The following is a 21,722-nucleotide window of genomic DNA, read 5'->3' as shown; positions in this document are numbered from 1 at the left end:
TGTGGAGTTCCTCTTTATCCCATTTATGCTATAGAGCTGCTCAAGGACTTAAACACGATGCAGGAGCCGATCAAACACGGAAACAATATAATAATTATGTATTAAGAGTAAATGAGTAGCCTGTGCTGTGATGTGCCGCACGGCGGGAGTGGATGATGGTGGTGGTCATGTGACGCGGCGCTCGTCAAGGTGCGGGGTAAAGGTGGCACACAGACTCAGACAAGAGGACTTCACACACCTCCGCACACCTCTCTACAGCCAAGCTCTACACTACAAAATACAATAATGTCCATTAGCCGGAAAAACTGGTCCGCTTTGTCAACGTGAGTAGATTTTAATTGATATTTAAGCGTTTATTGTAATGGTTTTGCGGTTTCTGACAGGTTGCAGAAGCAAGTGTCAGTGTTTATAGACGCCAGCTATGTTGTAAACGTATTCGTATTTACTTCAATATCTGCTGTACAATTATTTTGCCGCGTTTCTACTTTTTTTAAAATTAATTTACTCTGATTTCTGAGAACAAAACTAACATTTTAAGATTTTAGTATAATCACATAATCACATGTTCCCAGAAAAAAAGCATTATTATTATTATTATTATTATTATTTCATGAATATAGCACCTGAGGCAGCAATTTAAGAGTAATTTGGACATTTACACTCATGTTGGTAGTAGAAAACAATACTTTGGTTTACAACTTTAATGACTAAAATAAAAACTGAAAGTAATTTAGTCCAGACTGGACATGCCACTGAAGTCTGAGCTGCAAGTTGGTGTTATTTTGACAGCTAGTGTAATGGACTCATATGGAAAGTAATGCCACGTTTTCAGACTTGAGGCACTGAGTATTCTTTAACCAAAACAGAGCTTGAAAAACCAGTTATTGCACAATGAAACACTGTTTTCAAACTGAAATACAATAGTCCACCTCTGGGATGTATCATCGAGACCTTTGACCGTAATGCATCTTCTCATACTTTCAGAATAAACTGACAGACGGATTTCAGTAGTCAGTAGCTCAGAACTTTCATGCTATTTTCATTTGCCTTTGCGAACAGTTTTAAAACACAATATCTGTTTGTCTGTCTGTCATCTGTATAGTTACAAAAACATTTATTATATGCTTATTACACTATATCAGTACACAATCAGCAATTGTAATAAACATGTTGGATGTAGGACAATCAGACAAGAGTCTAAGCAGTCAAATCTTTAGCTGGTCACTGAAATGGCAAGGCTATTGGTTTGCTCCAGGTCATCAGTGGTGACATTTTACCGGCAGTTGTCTGAGAAGGTCAAACCATTAAATAGTGGCTGGGTAGGATTTTGAGCTTTATACAGCAATGAGGGAAAAGAAGGGTATTCAATCTAATCTGAATCTGAAGGTCTACATTAAGTCACATAAGTAAAAAAAAAATATGATGGTTATGAAGTGAATGTGTCAAACTCACAACAGTGCATTACACAGTACCATCACACTACAGTTTATAAGGCTGAATGACCATATATGAAAAAAGTATGACAGCTGTCACTGGGCTGGTACCTTTACAAAAGGTACTTATTTTACATATATCACTATCTAGTTACCTGTGTACTATTTTCAGGTGCTGCATAATATCATTGTGCTTGCTGTAGCTATTTCATGTCTCATAAGCTCTTAGACTTTTTTGAATTTTTTGAGCGAGATGCTAATGATCTAATCCAATATAATTATTTATTCTAAGCTAAGCTAAACATACTCTCACCATACCCAAAGATTAGGGAAATGGATTAAAAAATAGTAAAACTCATCTTTTTAACTCTAAGGGACGTGTAAAATGATCCTATTTTCCAAAAGTGGAGTGTTTCTTCAACAGTAAATGTTAAAAAAGTACAAAAGTGCAAATATATGTAGCTTAGCTCTACCGATATGGATCCTTTAAGAACAACTGTATACCTTTTGAAAAGGTATCCCCTCAGCGACAGCTTTTGTAGCTTTTGTGCATGATGATAACCCCTGTCCACCTTCAGATGCACCTACAATAGGTATATAAATGTTTAAACTGAACCTTAGAGCAATAGAATAAGGTCTCCTAAGGTCCAAGGGTTTTATTTCACATCGTGTAGACTGCTGTGTAAATGCATGCTCTTTACTTGGGAAGAATGAGGCCCCAGGGTTTAGGGTTGACGACAATCGAGTAAAACAAGTGTGATGTTTTGGGGAAACGTTCTACTGGGAAACTATTTATGTAGACCAGGAACACTGTTTAATGAAAAAGCGGTTCCCTGCTGGAAGTGGCCTCCTTCATCAGAATAATGCACCTTCCATCCTGCACACATTGTTCAGGGATACTGTGAAAAAACGTGACAACGTGTTTAAGGTGTTGACCTGCTGACTTCCAAACCCCCCAGATCTCCCAGAACTTGATCATTTGTTGGAAGTGCTGGGTCTACAAGTTTGATTTAACCCACAGGACTTGAAGTATCTGCTAACATCTTGTTGAAAGATACTGTACCACAGTACACCTTCAGGGTTCTTGTAGAGGCAAGGGCCTTTTCAGCTTGGTTCTGTTTTGGCACTATACAGAGAAGTGGACCAGTAGCATTTTATGAACACTAATTTTGACTCATTGGTGTACATGGAGGCAAATTGTGAATGGGCAATTGTAGAATATTCAAATTCTGTATGTATTTTAGTATTTCTGCAATTGCTTCTGCTTCTATTTTCAATGTGTAATGTGTTTGATCTTTAGGCTGGCTCGGCAGTGGACTGTGGAGGATGAGGAAGAGATTGAGAGAGAGAAAAGGAGGAAGACTAGGGAGCCTACAGCAGACACGGATGAAAGTCCCCATGAAGAGAGTGAACCACAAACCAGTAGGTGCGAGACCAAAAAAATAAATATATACAAAGCAAAAAATAAAACATTACAGAGAAAATTATAGAGACAACTATAATGGTGTGCTTATGCTTTATATTCTTACTTCAGTTTGTTCAAACTTGAAAAGGTTTTAAAGTGATACTACATTGGTATTTATCAAATTGAATGCAAATTGTGCTACATATTTGCATGAAGCAATTGACCTAAGGATGAGCACTTCAGAGAGCTTTAGATAAAGGTTTATGGTATCATAAAAGAGAATATGAATAGGATATTCATGTCATTTTGTTTCATAATGCCATACTTTATGTGGACAACGCCCTAATCTATTAAGCCCAAAATAAGTCTTGTTTGAGAAACAAGTTTGCAAGAACAGTTTCATGTTCAGAATTTCTCCCATTGGCATAAATGAGAGATTAATTTTTTCTAAGTACAAAGACTATGGAATTCTGACCCAATTGTAGCGAAGAAGAATGCCCGAATGGGTAAAAAGTATGGCGGGATTCAATCGCGATTTGAAATGATGTGATTAGCTAATCGCAAGAGACTGCGATATGAAATATATATGTATTATATAATTCCCTCCACCCAAAGCAAATGTCTGAGTGTCGTCTGCACATTTTCATTCTGCCCAATCAGAATTGTGAACTATGCAGAACACCTACAATAAAACAAGCAAACAGGAAAGTGTGGACAAGTGGTATGATGGCGTCTGCCGCTTCAGAAGCATTAATAGACAAATTAATATCAAAGAAAAACAGCATGTCAGTAATATAGGAATATTTTGGTTACAAAGTCACACTCATCAAACAAAAACAGGTAATTTGTAAAAGCTGTTGCAGAATTGTTGCCACAGCACAAGGAAATACAACAACCAGCACCTAAAACGGCACCATAGGCGGCTGCATAAGGAGTGTCTTGCTAAAAAGTCAACTAAAAAAATTGCCAGTGATACTCAATCTAGTAGCTAGCAACAGCAAAGTACAATTTCAGAGTTGTTTGCAGCTGTTATACCATATGAAAAAACATCACAAAGGCGTCAGGAGATAACTAACGAGATAACTCGCTATTTGCTCAAGAGAAAAATCTGTTTAATTTCTACATATTTAAAAACAAATTTGAATAAAGGTTGGAGTTAGTTATTATTGTTTCGGTTTCTTTTTTTAACGAACACTCACTGCATTTTAGCAGTAAGAAACTATGATACAGAATATTCAGCTGAAGCTTGACTACAAAATTAAATCGCTAATCAAATCACAATCGCAATATCTGTAAAAATGGCAATTAGATATTTCCCCCAAATCGCATATCCCTGATAAAAAGCATCATGCTAGTTTATCAATGCTTTGTTCTTTGTCTAAATTGTCTAAAATGTCCCTTATAAAAAGAAGCACAGTTAAAGGAATTATGGATAGTGTCTTTCTTAAAAAGCTATATTTTTAACATTAAAGAAATAATCACACTACATGTAAAACACATTATTTCCAACGTAGGCTCATTCTGAAAACATAGCCCTATATACATTTCTGCAGATCATGAATTATGTAGCCAGAAATACATACTGTATGGCTGCATTTCATCTCTAAATAAAGGCTACGGGGCTGCACGACACCGTTCCTTGTTGCACTTACCAGCTGAGCGCTTACCTCCATGTGGACAGCTTTCCTGCTGTTTTCAGTTTGTCCAGTAGCTCGCCATTTACGTCGGCAGTCTTGAGACGCAGATAGGAGTTGACCACGATGATAGGGTTCGAGTGCGGTGAACAGGGCTTAATTTGTGCCGGAACACGCCGGATCCAAATCGGGGAGCTCTGAAATCTGATCCGGCACTTCATTTTACCGATCCCCCTTCTCCCCCAGCTGCTGTTCACTTTAATTTTCTTCCGCGACTCCCCAAACCTCTTCACTTTCTTCCGTGACACCCCTCTGCCATCCGACGCCCTCCTCTCCCGCCGGTCTCCACTATCGTGCGTGACACCTCTACATCCTCCTGTAACATGCCGTATCCATTACCCCAATCTGTTCCGGGACCTCGCAATTCATAAATTAAGCACTGGTGGTGAAGAATGGTTCTAGAAAGCGGGCAAGACAAAAACAGAAGCCAAAAAATATCAAAGTCAAAAAATGGTCAAATCTGAAAACGTGGTAAATTAAATTTTCTGGATTGCTTTTTAAAATTGTCGGTTGTGTTTAGGCAAGTCGCTGGGCAGGTCAATCAGTGCTTTTGAAAACACTAATGGTTGGGTTTAGGGAAGGAGGAGGGTGGGTCAGTCGATCAGTCAGTAATTCAATCAGTCGTCAGCGGCCTCTGGTGGAGTCACATGAGAACAGCAGGCACTAATGTCACTCACAAGACAAATTTGAGATCTCAAAAAGCGTACACAGCAGCCTCTGTTGGATTTGCAGTAACAAAAAATTACAAACAAAAAAAATAACTCACCTCCTGGGACATATTTGGCTCCCTCCAGAAATGTATAGCGGTACATTTTCAGAATGAGCCTGGGTTGATTATTTCTGAAATAAACCTTTTTAAAAGTATGGTAAACCTTTTTTTAATATTCAATGCTTTTGTCTTAAACCTCATAGGAAATACATGGCAATTAATTTTCAAAAGCCGTCATTATTTAAAAACTAAAATAATGTTTCCAGCGATGCCAGGCCTGCTGATGCTGGAGACTCCAGTGCTGACTCTGGCGGCGGTCTGGATCAGTTGCAGTTGGACTTTGTGGAGATGTTACGGGTCCGTGATGAACGTCGGCGAATGAGGCATGTCGAAACTCTGAGGAAGAATAAGGAGGAAGGGGAAGAGGGTGAACAGGACATCCTGGATACTGAGGCCCATGTGGAGCTGCTGGGGGAAACACAGGAGGATGAACTGTTCAAGAACATTCAGCACTGCGTGAAGAACATTTTGTCACCAGAACCTCCCACCAACTTCACAGACACAGAGACGCATGGAAAGGTAGGACAACATGGGATTTCACTGCAATGCACCTAATTGCTTCATATGATTTTAGTGAATGGTGTCAGTAAATCTTTTGAGGTCAGAGACGATAGCTACAGTATAATAGTTACAATAGCATTTTAAGTCATCACAAATGAGCTTACTTTGAAAGTTGTACCTGCGAATGATGCCTTATTCCAGATGATCCCATTTGAAATTCTAAAGTCAGGGTTTGTGTGGCCTCCTAGAGTTTCCAAGATGGAAATCTGAAGTCACATGGAATGTTTTACAATGTTTTTGGTTCCTTTTCTGGACTTTGAACATTTCAGAACCATTGCTGTCTATGAAGGATGAGAGAGCTCTTGGATTTCATCTAAAATATTTCCATTTGTGATCTGAAGATGAATGAAGGTCTCAGGGTATTGCAACTACTTGAGGCTAAACTAACCCTTTAACAGCTTTGAACTACCATTAATCTATGACAATTATGTAATAGATAGGTGTGGCACTGAGAGTCCGCCTTCTTTTAAATGTTCTATTCAATCAGTCGATGTACAGATACTCACTTACTCACTTTCCTTAATTTATCAGGGGTCACCATAGCAGAATTAATGACTCTGGCAATTGTTTTACAAGCAAATGCCTTTGCTGTGAAACACACACACACACACACACACATTTAGCTTATTCACATATACCGCATGGAAAACCATACAGAAATGGGGAGAACTTCTCTACATTCAAAGACCTCCTGGTCCAGCTGGAAATCGAATTCAGGGACCACTTGCTGTGAGGCCATTTCATTGATTAATTGGTTATACATCATGATGACCAATCCAAACAATAGATCTCTATAAAATTATTCACTCAAAATGTGATTAATTCCAGTATGACAAAGTGAGGATTTTTTCCTGTGTCTTTTGTAGTTTGCCAATTTTTCCCCCCACTGTCGTGCAAGGAAAGAGGCTGTCTGATGTAAATCAAGTTTTAGATCACATGCCCAAAAGTCATGAATTTAATAGTTATGTTAGGTTTAGACTTCCTGTTAGAGATATGTGCTCCTTCATCATTGCTATTCAACTATTAATCCTCTCTGATTTGGGGAATTATTTACAAATAGGGTTAGGTCTAGGGGTGGGGATTGGGAATGGATTATATTTTCGAACAGGAATATTCTCCTAGGAGCATCATAGATGTTAACCCAGGATCGTATTCTACTTGGAAAAAAAAATGACATCTGTGGTAGTGCAAAAATATTAAAATTTACTGTATATTGTGCAAGAACAAGTTAACAAGTTAACTTGACAGGCAGCTAGTGTAAGGGGGATAAAATTGGGGTCATATTATCTAGACCTGGTAAGAACTCTGGCAGCTGAAGTTTATTAATAGAGGATGCTGGGCAACCAGCGAACAGAGCATTACAGTAATCCAGCCTAGAAGTCATAAAAGCATGTACTAGCTTTTCTGCATCTGAGATGGATAGCATAATTAGTAACTTATTGATATTTCTCAGATGAAAGCAGGCAGTTTTTGTGATATGGGAGATATGATTTTCAAAGGTTAGGTTGCTGTTGAGTTGTGAGATCTACTGTGTACAGGATTTTGGCCCAATAAGTAATACTTCTGTTTTGTCAAAACTTAATAGAAGAAAATAGTTGATCATCTTGTCTTTGACATCTTTAATACACTCAGTTAGCTTAGACAGTTCAGACGGCTCATCAGGTTTTGTATAAAATATATATTTGAGTATCATCATTATGCACCTATATGAGAAAAAAAGATGAAAAGAGTGAAAGTAAAAGAGATAGTGAATTCATCAGGTTATAAAATTATGTCATATGACACCACATCCGAACTATTTTCACATAAACTCAGTTGTGCCGTCCATGAGAAATAGCGTGCCTTTAGTAAAGCCTCTCTTCCATTTGTGTTCCGCTTGTGTACCAGAAAATCTCAATACTTCAATTTTTCAATCTGCTTTTCCATAAATAGACATTTTCATACCCTTTTTTTTAACACACTTTGTCAGCTCTTTAGGAGAAACTCTAAAACCTGAAATTGAATAGTCAATTATGAGGAAGAGAGACACATCTAGGGTCCTAATTAGGTTGGACATTTGTCTTTAAAAGCCAGACTAGTTTTTGTAAATACGTTTCAGAAAAGCAGAAGTTTACATGTTCTACAAAGTTCATTAGAGGACGATTAACCAAAGTCTTTTGAGTTTGGAACAACATAAGAGTGAGTAAATGATGATAGTTTTACTGGACTTGGTATTGTTTGAAATTTGCTGGTAGAACAAATACTCTGCCATTAAGAGCATTTGCAAACAACTTATTTCAATAGACTTAAACCTTTGTATATTTTGGCATGGCATGTTCTGTGCTGATCTGGGTACATGTTTTTTGAGGGTTACACATCAGTTCTCACAGCAAGGCAATATTATTGTTGCAAATGACATTGTAGCATTACACATTAGTTTCCATATATAGCAGACCAGTGAAAATTGTAACATTTTGTATCAAGTTCATGGACGTCAATGGGATATCAACATCTCATTGTGTTTGTGAGTCACAAACATGTACAGTTGACTAAGTTAAAATGAACATTGTTTTGTCCATTAAATTCTCCCTCTACATTTTTCATCCAGAGTCTGTAAGTTGTCACTTCCATGCTGTTTAAATCTGACAGGTACCGTCATGTGCTATGGGTCAGAGGTCATCTGTTTGCTGTGAAGTAGTCTCTCGTTACCACCCATGAAATGTGTAATTAATCATCTACAGGATTAACAGAAAAAGCTGCGGGAGGGCCAGTTTTCCTTACGCTCACCTACAGGGCCAAGACATAAGAGAACATTAAGTCATTTGACCCACTTCTGAAGTGTGTCGTCACTTCTGTGAGAGGTTTAAAAACAAAGACGAATTTGCAGCCAATACAACTTGCATAATGCAACAAAATACACAACAACGCAGAAGGAGTACAGTTTAAGTTTAAAATAAAAATAAAAGCTGCTGGTTCAAATGAAACCACAGTACTTTATTTTGAATTATTAATGTCATTTTCATTTATATTTATATATATGTATATATATATATATATATATATATATATATATATATATATATATATATATATATATATATATATATATATATTTAGTTTTTACAAAATTACCAGCATATGCTTAAAACAGTATTTACACTTTGTTAAACACTGTTTTTCAATATTTCAGGTCCCAACAAATATATTTGACCCAAAACTGCTTGAATATTTTTTTTTAAACTGTAGTTTTACTGCATAAAGACACACAATTCACTGGCCACTTTATTAGGTACACCTTACTAGTACAGGGTTGGACCCCATTTTTGTCTTCAGAACTGCCTTAATCTTTCGTGGCATAGATTCAACAAGGTACTGGAAATATTCCTCAGAGATTTTGGTCCATATTTAAATCATAGCATGAGCATCACACAGTTGCAACAGATTTGTCGGCTGCACATCCATGATGTTAATCTCCTGTTCTACAACATCCCTAACGGGCTCTATTGGATTACGATCTGGTGACTGTGGAGGCCATTTCAGTACAGTGAACTCATTGTCATGTTCAAGAAATCAGTCTGAGATGATTCACGCTTTATGATATGGTGCAATATCCTGTATAACTAGCCATCCTAGATAGCATATGAATGTGGGCCACTTTAGGCAGTTATACGGCACAGGTGGTATTCCTTCAGCCCAGACAAAACAACTGTTTTCCTGGAGTGGCTCACCTGTACAATGGCAAAGGGGGCCAAAGATTCAAATTCATATATAGGCCATTTAAGGCAAAGATTTGGCACTCATGGCAAAATGTAATCTGGAGGTAAACCTAATGTGGCTCATGTGAAAAATGATAAATTTGGCCCAAATGATGAAGGACAAAAGTGGGCCACAGTCTGCAAAAATGTGGCATAGTCATTTAATGGTAATCTGGGTCTAAACCTAAAGTGGCTCACACGTGTAAGTGCACATGTGGCCCAGTTATCTTAAAACATATGTGGGCCACTTTTGGCAAATATTCGGCACAGTAAACTCTGGCTAATGCAGCCATTAGCCTATAGTGGCCCAAAGAAGATATGGCAAATGTTACCCAGTTATCTTAAAACATATTTGGGCCACATAGATTAAAGTCACCATCATGGAGAAAAGTGTTTGCTTTAGTTGGGCTCATAGCCCTGAACCTCTTAATATAAATTTTCTTTTGGGCTGCTGTAACTTTTAAGAACTTTGCTTAAAAAGTTTATTCATTACAGCAAACAACTCAAAAAAAAAAAAAAAAACCATAAAATTAAGTTAGGCACATCCTGTGATGAAATAATATAATTCACTGATGATAACCAATGTTTAATCCATTATTAGAAGTAAGGTAATAACATGCTTGCACATGTCATAGAATTATGAAGGTTTATAAGCTAAAAAAATTATATGGTTCAACTTCTGCTCACAGACACCAGTAATCAGCAAATGAACCTCAACAATGGTGACAATTAACAAAAATCACAAACATCACAAACAGGAGACTAAACGTGATAAAATCAACAGCCTGATTATAACAGAAGTTTGTGATATTGCAATGATCTGGGATGAATGGCAGTTTTTAGTGATTATACAGGCAACTTTAATTATTGTAATGTCACATGCATGTGTTTTCAGCTATATATAATCCATTAAACAAATATGTTTTAGTCTGTTAAGTGGAGCAGTGGCCACACAGATATTTTCTGAAATAAAATTATTTTTCAAACGATGCAATCTGTAAGGAATCGGTTGGCAACAGACATTGTTTCGACACAGTGTCGAGATCCCAAAGGGTGTTTCGAAACACTTCACAAAAGTATGATCCGAACCACCCTGGTCACACATGTTTTGAAACACTATGTAACGTGACTAAAGCGATTCAAAGCATCAGTCATTTTAGAAGCATTTCGAGACCTGGCTTTAGACTGACAGGGTTCTGAAAAAAAATAACACTATCTCATAGAGCTTAATGGAACATGCATGTGCGCAAAGTTACTGTGCTGCAAATGGCCTGCATTCGAATCCCAACTTGTCAAATGCTCTGTAATTATGACTTCATGCATTTTAACAATGTTGTGACCAAAACAATACATTGATTCACAAAATGATAATTCGGATGTCAGACCAATGTTAAAACAAAACACGTTATAAGAACAGTGCATTTAAAAACTAGCGTCTATAGCTGCATCACCCTGAATTCAAACCCATTATCTCTGCATGCTAGTCAGGAACTCTTCACTAAATCACTTTAAACCTTAACTCTACAATGTGGGGTTTAATACCTCGATTTGCTTAACTGTTTTTTGCTGCAGCTGTTCCAGAACAATACATACAAATGACCACTAGGTGTCACTGTGGAGATGGGTTTCAAAATGTTTCGAAGCTTCGACACATATGCTCTGACTGTTTCAGTGTTTCATGAAGACTTGCTTTGCCCATCACTAACAGTAAAAAAAAGCAAAGGTCGAAAACAAGACAAGGCAAGACAAGGAAAATGCTTTGTTATGCTCACTTACAGTTTACAAGGGTCAGCCACGATGTGTGTGTGTGTGTGTGTGTGCGTGTGCGTGTGTGTGTGTGTGTGTGTGTGTGTGTGCTGTGTTAATAGTCCATCTTATTAGTCCTGAACATCTTCAGCTTTGTGTGCAATCAAGGGGAATCTGGATCAGGTGTGTGAGTGAAGTGCGTGAAGGGATCTGTAGTTCATTAAAGTAGTTCTCCAGGTATCTGCAAATGCTATATCACTGGTGATTGTGACAGACTTGCTCTTGAAATTGGCAATTATTCACATTTTGATGAGAATATAATAGCAACTGATGTCAAAAGTTAATATGCTTTAAGCATAAATGTAGACTAGTTGCTTAGTGGGAATATATTATCATTTTTATTATCAGAAAATCAATAGCATGGTATGAAATTTATTTTTTTTGTCAAAAAAAAGATTATACTGCAAAAAAAAATCCTTTACAAGTTTGTTTTTCATGTGTAATGTGATAAAGTAAGCAATAATACGTGAAGGAAGTTTTTGACTTTGTAAATGTTGTTTGCTAATGTGATATAGATTTTATTTATTTGTTTTTATTTAATTACATTCATGTTTGTGTTCTTCAGTGTCATTTCTGCTATGCAAAGAGTTTCCTTGACATTTATTTGACACTATTTAATTTGCTTGTAACTCAATCTTTCTGTCTTGCTCTTGTGGTTTTGTTTTAAATGTATAGAAAAGAATAGTAAGAAATTGACAAAAATGGCGTATACTGTACATTTAATAAACTCTTAAATATGACTGGGCTAAAAATTCAACAACAAATCATTTTAAGAAGTGTGTAAACTGCCCTGCTCATTTTCAATTACACACTCATTGACATATTTATTTATGTATTTATTTTTTGCAGCAAGAAAACCAAGACACGAACCAAGATTCAACACCAACAAACTCCCAAACTCATTCAAATGCATCCCGAAAGTTTGTGAGGTACTTTCATTTCTAAGTAAATAGTAAATATTTGAACTTATGAAACCATTGATATTCTCTTTATCCTAATGCTGAATGATATGATACTGTTGTTCTCTTTGATCAGCTCTCTCTCCATCTCCTTTGACAAGAGTCCTTCATCACCTCCTGCTATCAACAGAGTGGTTTCTCCTCTGAGCCCCAAGTCTCCGCTCCCTCAGTCTCCAGGAGCGGAGCCACCACACAGTCCTGCCCACTCCGGCTCCATGAGCCCTCCCACAGCAAATGGAGACACACCGGTGAGACTGACTCTCATTCACAGAAACTGCACTGCTGGTTTGCTTGCTGCAGTTATTATAATGATTAGTTATACAGTATCTACAGTAGAATGATGAAGGGCTCCCTCTAGGGGAAGACTGACAAAAAGACTATTTACTGTAAAAGTTGTTTCAGATATAAATGATCAAGGTGATAGAAGGTTGTAGAGAGGGCCTGATACTAATATTATGCTTCACCTAGCTGTAAATTCTTTCATCCACCAAAACTATTTTCTTTATTTTGGGTGTTTTAGATAAAAAAGTCAGAAGAGGTGAGGGAAACACTTATCTGAATATATATATATATATATATATATATATATATATATATATATATATATATATATATATATATATATATATATATATATATATATATATATATATATATATATATATATATATATGTGTGTATATATATTTGTATTTATATCAATACGTAATATAATGTTTCCAAATATCTCATTTTTTTTCTTTTTTTTTATGTTAATGTTTGTTAATGTTAAATGTTAATGCATAGTAGGGCTGGGCGATTTGGCCTAAAATCAAAATGTCGATTAACTGAACATTTTAACTTGATAATGATTAATAAGCGATTAATTATTTATTAAAACTTTTTTTGCCCTCATAGTTCATTGACAAGTTTTGTACAGTTAATGTGGTCACATATTACAAGTGAGAGATTTCAAAATAGTTGAAAGAAACACACACTATGGCTGCGTCCAAAACCGCATACTTTCATACTATAGAGTACGCTAAAATCAGTATGCGAGCCGAGTAGTATGTTCGAGTTCATAGAATTCGAAAATCAGTATGCGAGAAGTACTCGGATGACTTACTACTTCCGACAAGATTCTAAAGTGCGCATCCCATGCACGCTGCGCTATCCCATGATGCCCTGCGAGAGAATTCATGAATGAGAGTGAAGTGATGCAACCGACACAGGTAGGTCACATGACCATGACAAAATGGCGGATGTAGTACGTCCGAATTCCAGTCATACTTCTTACATTCATACTGTATAGAACTCACTTTTCTAATGGCTGAGTAGTACGTTTAAATTCAAATGCAGTACCTACTGAGTAGTAGGTGGTTTCAGACGCAGCCTATCGGCTGCAAAATTGCGGACTTCTACATCGGTTTTGACAGTAAGCCTATGTAGCAAAGTTCGATATTGAGGGAATAAGAAGACAGGGTCGGCGATTCAGGTAAGCCGTAGTTTTATTTTTTTTTAAATTAGTGCACAACACCCGTAGTGCGTGTGTGTGTGTGTGTGCTCTCCCCCTCTTCTCCCGGCTGCTCCTTCTGTTCTCCTTAAGAAGGTTGTCTCTCCGGCCCAATCACTAGAATAAACAGGTGTTATTTATTATTTCTGATTGGCCTGCTGATTAGCCGCCGGGCTCCAAGCCTGCTCTCCCCCCTCATTGGGTGTTCGATCATGCTTACCTCTCCACATACCCCCACCACCCGCCTCAGGCCGGGAAGCCGTCCGGCCTGCAGCCCTCCCCACCCCGCCCTGGAGAGGAAGTCGGCCACAGCCATCTGCGCCCCCGGCCTGTGGACCACCTTGAATTTAAAAGGCTGTAACGCTAGATACCAACGGGTGATCCGCGCGTTGGTATCCTTCATGCGGTAAAGCCACTGGAGAGGAGCATGATCTGAACAGAGGACGAATTCCCTGCCCAGGAGGTAATAGCGAAGAGTGAGAATGGCCCACCTGATCACCAGGCACTCCTTCTCTATGGTGCTGTACTTAGCCTCACTCTTACTGAGTTTTCGGCTAATGTACAGCACCGGCCGTTCCACTCCTGCCACCTCCTGGGAGAGAACCGCCCCCAGACCCCGATCGGATGCATCCGTCTGTAACAGAAAGGGGAGAGCAAAATCAGGAGCGTGCAATAGTGGCCCCCCGCAAAGTATAGATTTCATCTTTGAGAAGGCCTGTTGACACTGCTCCGGCCATTGGACGGTATCTGGTCCCTCCTTTTTAGTGAGATCAGTCAATGAGCTGACGAGGGCCGAATAATTAGGGACAAAACGCCTATAGTATCCCTCCAGCCCCAAAAACGGTCTCACCTCCTTCTTGGTCTTAGGTCTCGGACAGGTGGCAATAGCTGCAGTCTTATCAATTTGGGGCTGCACCTGCCCGTGGCCTAAGTGGAAGCCCAGATACCTTACTTCCACTCGCCAAATTGCGCATTTCCGTGGGTTAGCTGTGAGCCCAGCCCGTCTCAGCGCCGACAATACCGCCCTCAGGTGTTGCATATGCCGCTGCCAGTCATTACTGTAAATGATGATGTCATCTAAATAGGCAGCGGCATATGCCACGTGAGGGCCGAGTATTTTATCCATCAGACGCTGAAACGTTGCCGGTGCCCCGAACAGCTCGAACGGAAGTGTCACGAATTGGTGTAATCCAAACGGCGTTGTGAAAGCCGTTTTTTCGCGGGATATTGGAGTCAAGGGGATCTGCCAATAACCCTTCATTAAATCCAAGGTCGAGTAAAATCAAGCAGCACCTAACCGGTCGAGCAACTCGTCAATACGCGGCATTGGATAGGCGTCGAATTTCGACACCGCATTTACCTTGCGATAATCCACACAGAACCGGACCGAGCCGTCCGTCTTGGGTACCAAGACAATCGGGCTGGCCCAGTCGCTGTGGGACTCTTCTACTACTCCCATTTTCAACATATTACTCAATTCTTCCTGAATCACTTTTTTCTTGTGTTCAGGTAGGCAATACGGCCGGGTCCTAACGACCACGCCCGGTTCGGTCTCGATATTGTGCTGAATCAGGTTAGTACGACCGGGCAGGGCCGAGAACACATCAGAGAATTCACGTTGGAGGTGCCGGATATCGAGGAGCTGGCTCGCTGAGATATGATCCCCTCCGGTGACCAGAGCGCCCGGCCGTTCCCGGTTGGGGCTCTCTGGCCCCAGGTCATCCTCGTTAGTAACGAGCGTAGCCAGCGCCACTTCCTCCGGCTCCCTCCACTGCTTCAGCAGATTAATGTGATAGATCTGACGTGAATCAGCTCTGTCCGAACGAACCACCTCGTAATCGAGATCACCAACTCGTCGTGTGACCACAAACAGCCCTTGCCACTTGGCGAGTAATTTAGAGCTGGAAGTGGGTAGCAGTACAAGGACTTTATCTCCCTGTGCAAATTTACGTAGTTTAGTGCCCTTGTCATATCGCCGGCGTTGGTCATCCTGAGCCTTAAGCAAATTCTCCGTAGAGAGCCGCCCCAGTGTGTGGAGTTTTGCTCTAAGGTCCAGAATATACTGAATTTCATTTTTACTATTAGAAGGCTCGTCCTCCCAAGCCTCTCTAATGACATCCAAAACCCCTCTGGGCTGTCTGCCATAGAGAAGCTCGAAGGGGGAAAACCCCGTGGAGGCTTGGGGAACCTCCCGCACAGCAAATAACAAGGGCTCCAACCACTTATCCCAATTTTTCGCGTCCTCGTGAACGAATTTACGGATCATTGATTTAAGCGTGCGATTAAACCTTTCCACCAGCCCGTCTGTTTGTGGGTGATAGACGCTGGTGCGAATAGGTTTCATGCCCAATAATCCGTAAAGTTCGCGCATGGTGCGTGACATAGAACGCGGTGCCTTGATCAGTGAGAATCTCCTTGGGGATTCCCACTCGGGAGATTATACGAAACAGAGCTTCCGCAACACTTTTCTCTGAGATGTTACGGAGCGCTACTGCTTCCGGGTGGCGGGTTGCATAATCCACTAGGACTAGTGCAAACCGGTGCCCGTGTGCGGATCGCTCTAATGGCCCGATGAGATCCATACCAATTCTCTCGAAGGGCATCTCCATAATTGGTAACGGGCGCAAAGGCGCTTTTGGGGTGGCCGGTGGATTTACCAGCTGACATTCACGGCACGCAGTGCATCATCTGCTGACATCACCGTGAATGCCCGGCCAAAAGAATCGGGTCATGAGGCGATTTAATGTGGCCGCCTGACCTAAATGTCCGGCCATAGGATTAGCATGAGCCGCCTGGAAAAGCATTTCCCAACGGCACTTTGGTACTAGTAATTGGGTAGTATCTTCTTTTGTCTGAGCGTCTTGGGTCACTCGATACACCCTGTCATTAATGATCGCAAAATATGGATAGGAGAGGGGCCGGTCAGGCTGGAGGTTTTCCCCATCTATCACCTGCACTCTTTCGAGTGCATGTCTTAGTGTGTCGTCACGCGACTGTTCCAGGGGAAAGTCTTTACACTGGGAAATTCCCAGCCCTTCCCCTGAGACAGCGCGTGACGTCACCGCTTGGGATTCCCCCAGCTGAGCGACACACCCCCTACCCGGCGATTTCTTCTTCCAAGACACACCCGCACATAAGACCCCTAATAATCTATTAAATCCAGGCCAATTGGTTCCCAGAATTAGCGGGTGTTTGAGGTGCGGGTTAACTGCTACCTCAACGCTATGCTTTTTACCCCGGAATTGAATGTCTATCGCCGTTGGTGGGTAGTGAATTACATCCCCGTGCACACACCTTACCCTTACTGTGCGGCTCGTATCCAATGCCGGGTCTTGAAGCAGGCTTTGGTGGATGGAGGTTTGGTTGCTCCCCGAATCCACCAAAGCTTGATATGTACCCCCTTTTATACTCACTGGTATCCGGTATAGCCCGTCGCGACCGGGGGCAACGATTGGCGTGGCGGGGACCCGAATCAGCGCACTCACCTCCTTCATGGAGCAGATTTGTGGTGTGCTGTTCTCACCCCCACGGCGCCAATGCATCAGCCCAGCCCTTCTCACTATACCCCCAGGGCCAGCAAGACCAACTGATTGAACCGGAGAGAGACCTGGCGCTGTCTGGGGAACCGCCAGGGGTCATGGCTCCACCCAGGGGGAGAAGAGAGAGAGGTTATTTCGCCGACCCTGGACCTCGCCACCAGGTGATCCTCTGCCAGCCGGATGGCCGTCTCCAGATCCTCTGGCCGGTGGCACTGGACCCACTCCGATGTTCGGGAGGGGAGGCGGGTGATGAATTGCTCCAGCACCACGGCATCCACCAGCTGGTCGGTGGTCCGGCCATCCTTCACCAGCCATTTGCGGCAGGCGTCACGGAGCTGCTGAGCTAACACGAAGGGCCGGCCACTGGCAGTCAGCTCCATGTAGCGGAAGAGCTGACGCTGCTCTTCTGGATTGCGGCAGGCCCGCTGGAGAACGGCTCGCTTAAGGTGAGCGTACTCCAGGAGATTCTGGGCCGGTAGCTGCTGCACGGCAATTTGGGCTTCGCCTGACAGCAGGGGGATAACTCTTACCGGCCACTCGGCCCGCGGCCAGCCACACGCCTCCGCCAACCTCTCGAAGAGGTTCAGGAACACTTCCGGGTCGTCCTCCGGTGCCATCTTCTGTAGCGAGATGGGAGGGTGGGCGGCAGATGTCGGAGCGGGCCGGATCTCCTGGGCCAGCAGACTCCGGATTAGCTCACGGTCCTCCCGCTGGGCCTCTACAAGGACTTGGAAGCGTCGTTCCAGATTTTCTCTCAGGTCCCCCAGCGCACGATGTTGTTGTTGGTGGAGGGCCGCGAGCGCCTGGATGACTTCCGCACATGAACTGGAAGACGGAGTAACCATTCTGGCAGCAAAGTTTCTTCTTCTTCCCGGGTTTCGGCACCACTGTAGCAAAGTTCGATATTGAGGGAAGAAGAAGACAGGGTCGGCTCTTCAGGTAAGCCGTAAAGTTTTATTTTTTTTTTAATTAGTGCACAACACCCGTAGTACGTGTGTGTGTGTGTGTGCTCTCCCCCTCCTCTCCCGGCTGCTCCTTCTGTTCTCCTTAAGAAGGTTGTCTCTCCGGCCCAATCACTAGAATAAACAGGTGTTATTTATTATTTCTGATTGGCCTGCTGATTAGCCGCCAGGCTCCAAGCCTGCTCTCCCCCCTCATTGGGTGTTCGATCATGCTTACCTCTCCACAGCCTACTCGGCATCGCCCCCTGTGTTTGCAAATAACAGTACAATGCCGAGCGCGTCAAGTATGAAAGTCTTTGCAACTCGCGGCTGTATGTTTTTAACTGTGATGGTTGGGTTTAGGTTTGAGGAAGGCGTAGACATTAACAACTATGGTTGGGTTTAGGGTTGTGGTAGGTATAGATGTTAATAACTGTGATGTTTGGGTTTAGGTGTGGAGTAGGTGTAGACATTAATAACTGATGTACAGCGCCATCTTTCCAGCAACATAGTTTTGACATGTCTCCATAACTTCAAGTTACGCCTCTAACATACAAGTAAGGCCCCTTCATGTTACTCCCCTGTCTTACAGTCTAGTTAAAAAGCTTTATTCTTGTCAAAAAGCAGATGGAAACTTTTTTTTAATCATTTATTTTGCACAGATACAGTACATTGCAATTACAGTGTACTCTGGGAAAAAAAGCGGTAGGATTAAAAATGTTTTTTACAAAAAATATTGCTTGATGAATACTGTAAATTATTATAAAGAAACTGCAATTAACGATTTAAATCAAATACAACATTTTCTAGGTTTGAGTGTCAAGTATTTAAAGTATTTTAATAAATCAGGAGTCATAGTATAAATAAGATCACCATCATATTATTTAAACCTTGTTTTGTCGACTTGCAAAACTCACTGCGGGCCGACACCTCCGCATAAAAGACTTACACCAGTTTCACAAGGAGTTAGCAGTGGGTGAGCAGCATAACTATTTTTTGCCGTGCATGTTCACAACTGGGACTTACACTGGGAGAAGAGCAGCAAGCAGCCTCAAGCAGGAGTGGTGCGTGAGACGCATGGGTATGGTTTTTTCTGCGCACATGCTCAGTTTGCTTTTTGATAAAACTTCATTGCTTTTTCACCAGCATTGGTTCGGTTGCACATAGAGAATAATGTCTTTATTCTGGAATTGCCACTCTTAATAAATACACTTGCATATAAAGTAAATCATATATCAAAGCATTTACTGGGGCACTGGCGATTTTTACTGTAGCACGTGCCCCAGTAAATGTGGTCTAGCGACGCCCCTGGTGTCAAGTTTTTGACAAATGTTTTATATACAAAAAATGTGCTAATTTTATTTACAGTTTTTAACTTAAAATGGTGTAGGTCTTGAAGCAACGATGAAACCATTCAGATATTGCCAGCCATGGTCATAAAATAAATAAAAACAAATAATAAGTAACATGTTTAATTAAAAATCTGAATTAAAAAAAGTATAAAACTAAAAATAATCAAAGAGTAGTTTCATATTAGACATACTATAATTTTGACAAGCATGTTTTTTTTTTTTTACAGTGAACTCACTACAATTAAAACAATTGTAAAATGGTCATTATTCACCAGCATTACAACCACATTCGTAAACTTAATTTGAATAATTCACATTATTCACATAATGTAAATTAACATAAATCGAATAAACAGGGTAATTTCATCATCTCTAATAAAAGAGTTCATCATTTAATGATTGATTTATAGTTCTATAATTCATTTTGCATTCTCTATTTCACCTTATATGATCTGCATGTTCACACAGAGACATGAAAATGGCTCAGCGAGTAACTTCGAGGCGGCCATGAAGCCAGCGTTCACACGGCAGAGCTCCAGAACCATGTCCTTCAGGGTAAAGCGCTCATTTTACTACATAAACACTCATCCAAACTGATTAAACATCACAGTCAATAAATTATTTGATGTTTGCTTTTCCTATGAACAGAACAGCAACCCACTGTACCGTCACATTTTCATGTGTTAATAAGCTTCAGGTGCTGCGTCACAAACTTCAACACGGCGAGAATGATTTGAGGGCTCATTTGTTCAATATTTGACTAACTCAACACACACACGGCAGACAAAACTGAAGCGCTGTTAGACTCACTGTCACAATCTGTTTCAGATGATGAAGAAGAAGGAGGAGGAAAACATGCCGCTACAGAGAAGGTACAGGCACACACACACATATAAACACACACATATATATAAACACACACACATACATATTGTTTATTGTTAGTTCATGTTATCTAATCCATAAACAAATACATTAGTGTGTGTAATTAAACATGAACTAGTTTAGCTAATAATGTAAGGAGATACATTAGACAGTGAGTTAACATTAATACAGATTATGTAATGCTGAATAGTCATCGTTTAGCATAGTTTATGTTAACTAATGTATTAATTAACAGATTAATAAACTTTTAGTTAACAATAGCAAAGATTAAGTAATATTTACCAGATGTATTGTTCAACCAGTGCTTTAACTTCCATCAACCAATGCAACCCTATTGTGAAATGTTACTGACATTTTTATTTCTATTGATAGTTACTATTATAAATTACTTGATAATAATGCTGCACGTCACATTTGATTTATTTTACTTGAGAGTTCATTTTTTGACATATTTGTAAAAAATTTATGAGTACATTTTAAAATATTTTTTTCAAATATCTTCTGTCATATTTTAAAGAAGTACACTTGATTTGATGTGTTGACTAATGTACTAAAGCATGTGTAAAGTACTCGTTTTAATTTTATCGAGTGTGTTATTGAATATGTGATCACAAAACCAGCCATAAAGCAGTCATAAGTGTAATTTATTGAGTCAGTTAAATACAATATAATGTACACAATAATAAGTAAGCTTTCTAACGGTGTATGGTTTATTAGGATTGGATAATATTTTGGAGATTATTAGTACATGCAGTATTTTACTTCACTTTAGTCATATTTCTAAGAATAATAGCAATTATATCAGTACAAATGATTATGAAAGTGCGTTTGAAGAAGTATTTTAGTTTTATGTAAATGTAAACTAATTCATTTTGGTTGTATTAAGCAAGGAGTCAAGTGTCTGGAAATAACACAATCAGTTAAATCTCAAGTATTCAAATAATTTATATGTTCATGTGGACTTTTTTAACATATTGCTATAACTTCTAAGCCTGTGGTTCTCAAAGTGGGGGTCGGAACCCCCTGGACGGTCGCGGTACAATGATAGGTGGTCGCTTGGTGATTTACAAAAATCAAATAAATTTTATTCAACTATTAGAATTGCCATAATTTATCCATAACCCACCGAAGATAAAAATAGTAGTTAATAGT

The 21,722-nt window shown here is 40.2% G+C and overlaps 1 protein-coding gene across 1 annotated transcript in view; it reads left to right on the top strand.

Annotated features, from left to right (window-relative positions):
- The first annotated feature begins 206 nt into the window (after nucleotides 1-206).
- Nucleotides 207-21,722, top strand: part of lad1 (ladinin) — a 37,768-nt gene continuing 16,252 nt past the window's right edge. Inside the window, exons 1-7 of the mRNA XM_056448903.1 lie at nucleotides 207-323; nucleotides 2,734-2,859; nucleotides 5,508-5,820; nucleotides 12,252-12,331; nucleotides 12,438-12,609; nucleotides 20,154-20,240; nucleotides 20,514-20,557. Coding sequence (XP_056304878.1) covers nucleotides 286-323; nucleotides 2,734-2,859; nucleotides 5,508-5,820; nucleotides 12,252-12,331; nucleotides 12,438-12,609; nucleotides 20,154-20,240; nucleotides 20,514-20,557 — 860 coding nt within the window. The 5' untranslated portion in view covers nucleotides 207-285. The remainder of the gene's footprint in view (nucleotides 324-2,733; nucleotides 2,860-5,507; nucleotides 5,821-12,251; nucleotides 12,332-12,437; nucleotides 12,610-20,153; nucleotides 20,241-20,513; nucleotides 20,558-21,722) is intronic.

The sequence above is a fragment of the Danio aesculapii genome, chromosome 23 (assembly GCF_903798145.1).
Source record: "Danio aesculapii chromosome 23, fDanAes4.1, whole genome shotgun sequence".
NCBI lineage: Eukaryota > Metazoa > Chordata > Actinopteri > Cypriniformes > Danionidae > Danio > Danio aesculapii.
Note: the sequence above shows the minus strand (reverse complement) of the source record. Positions and strands in the feature narration are given on the sequence as shown.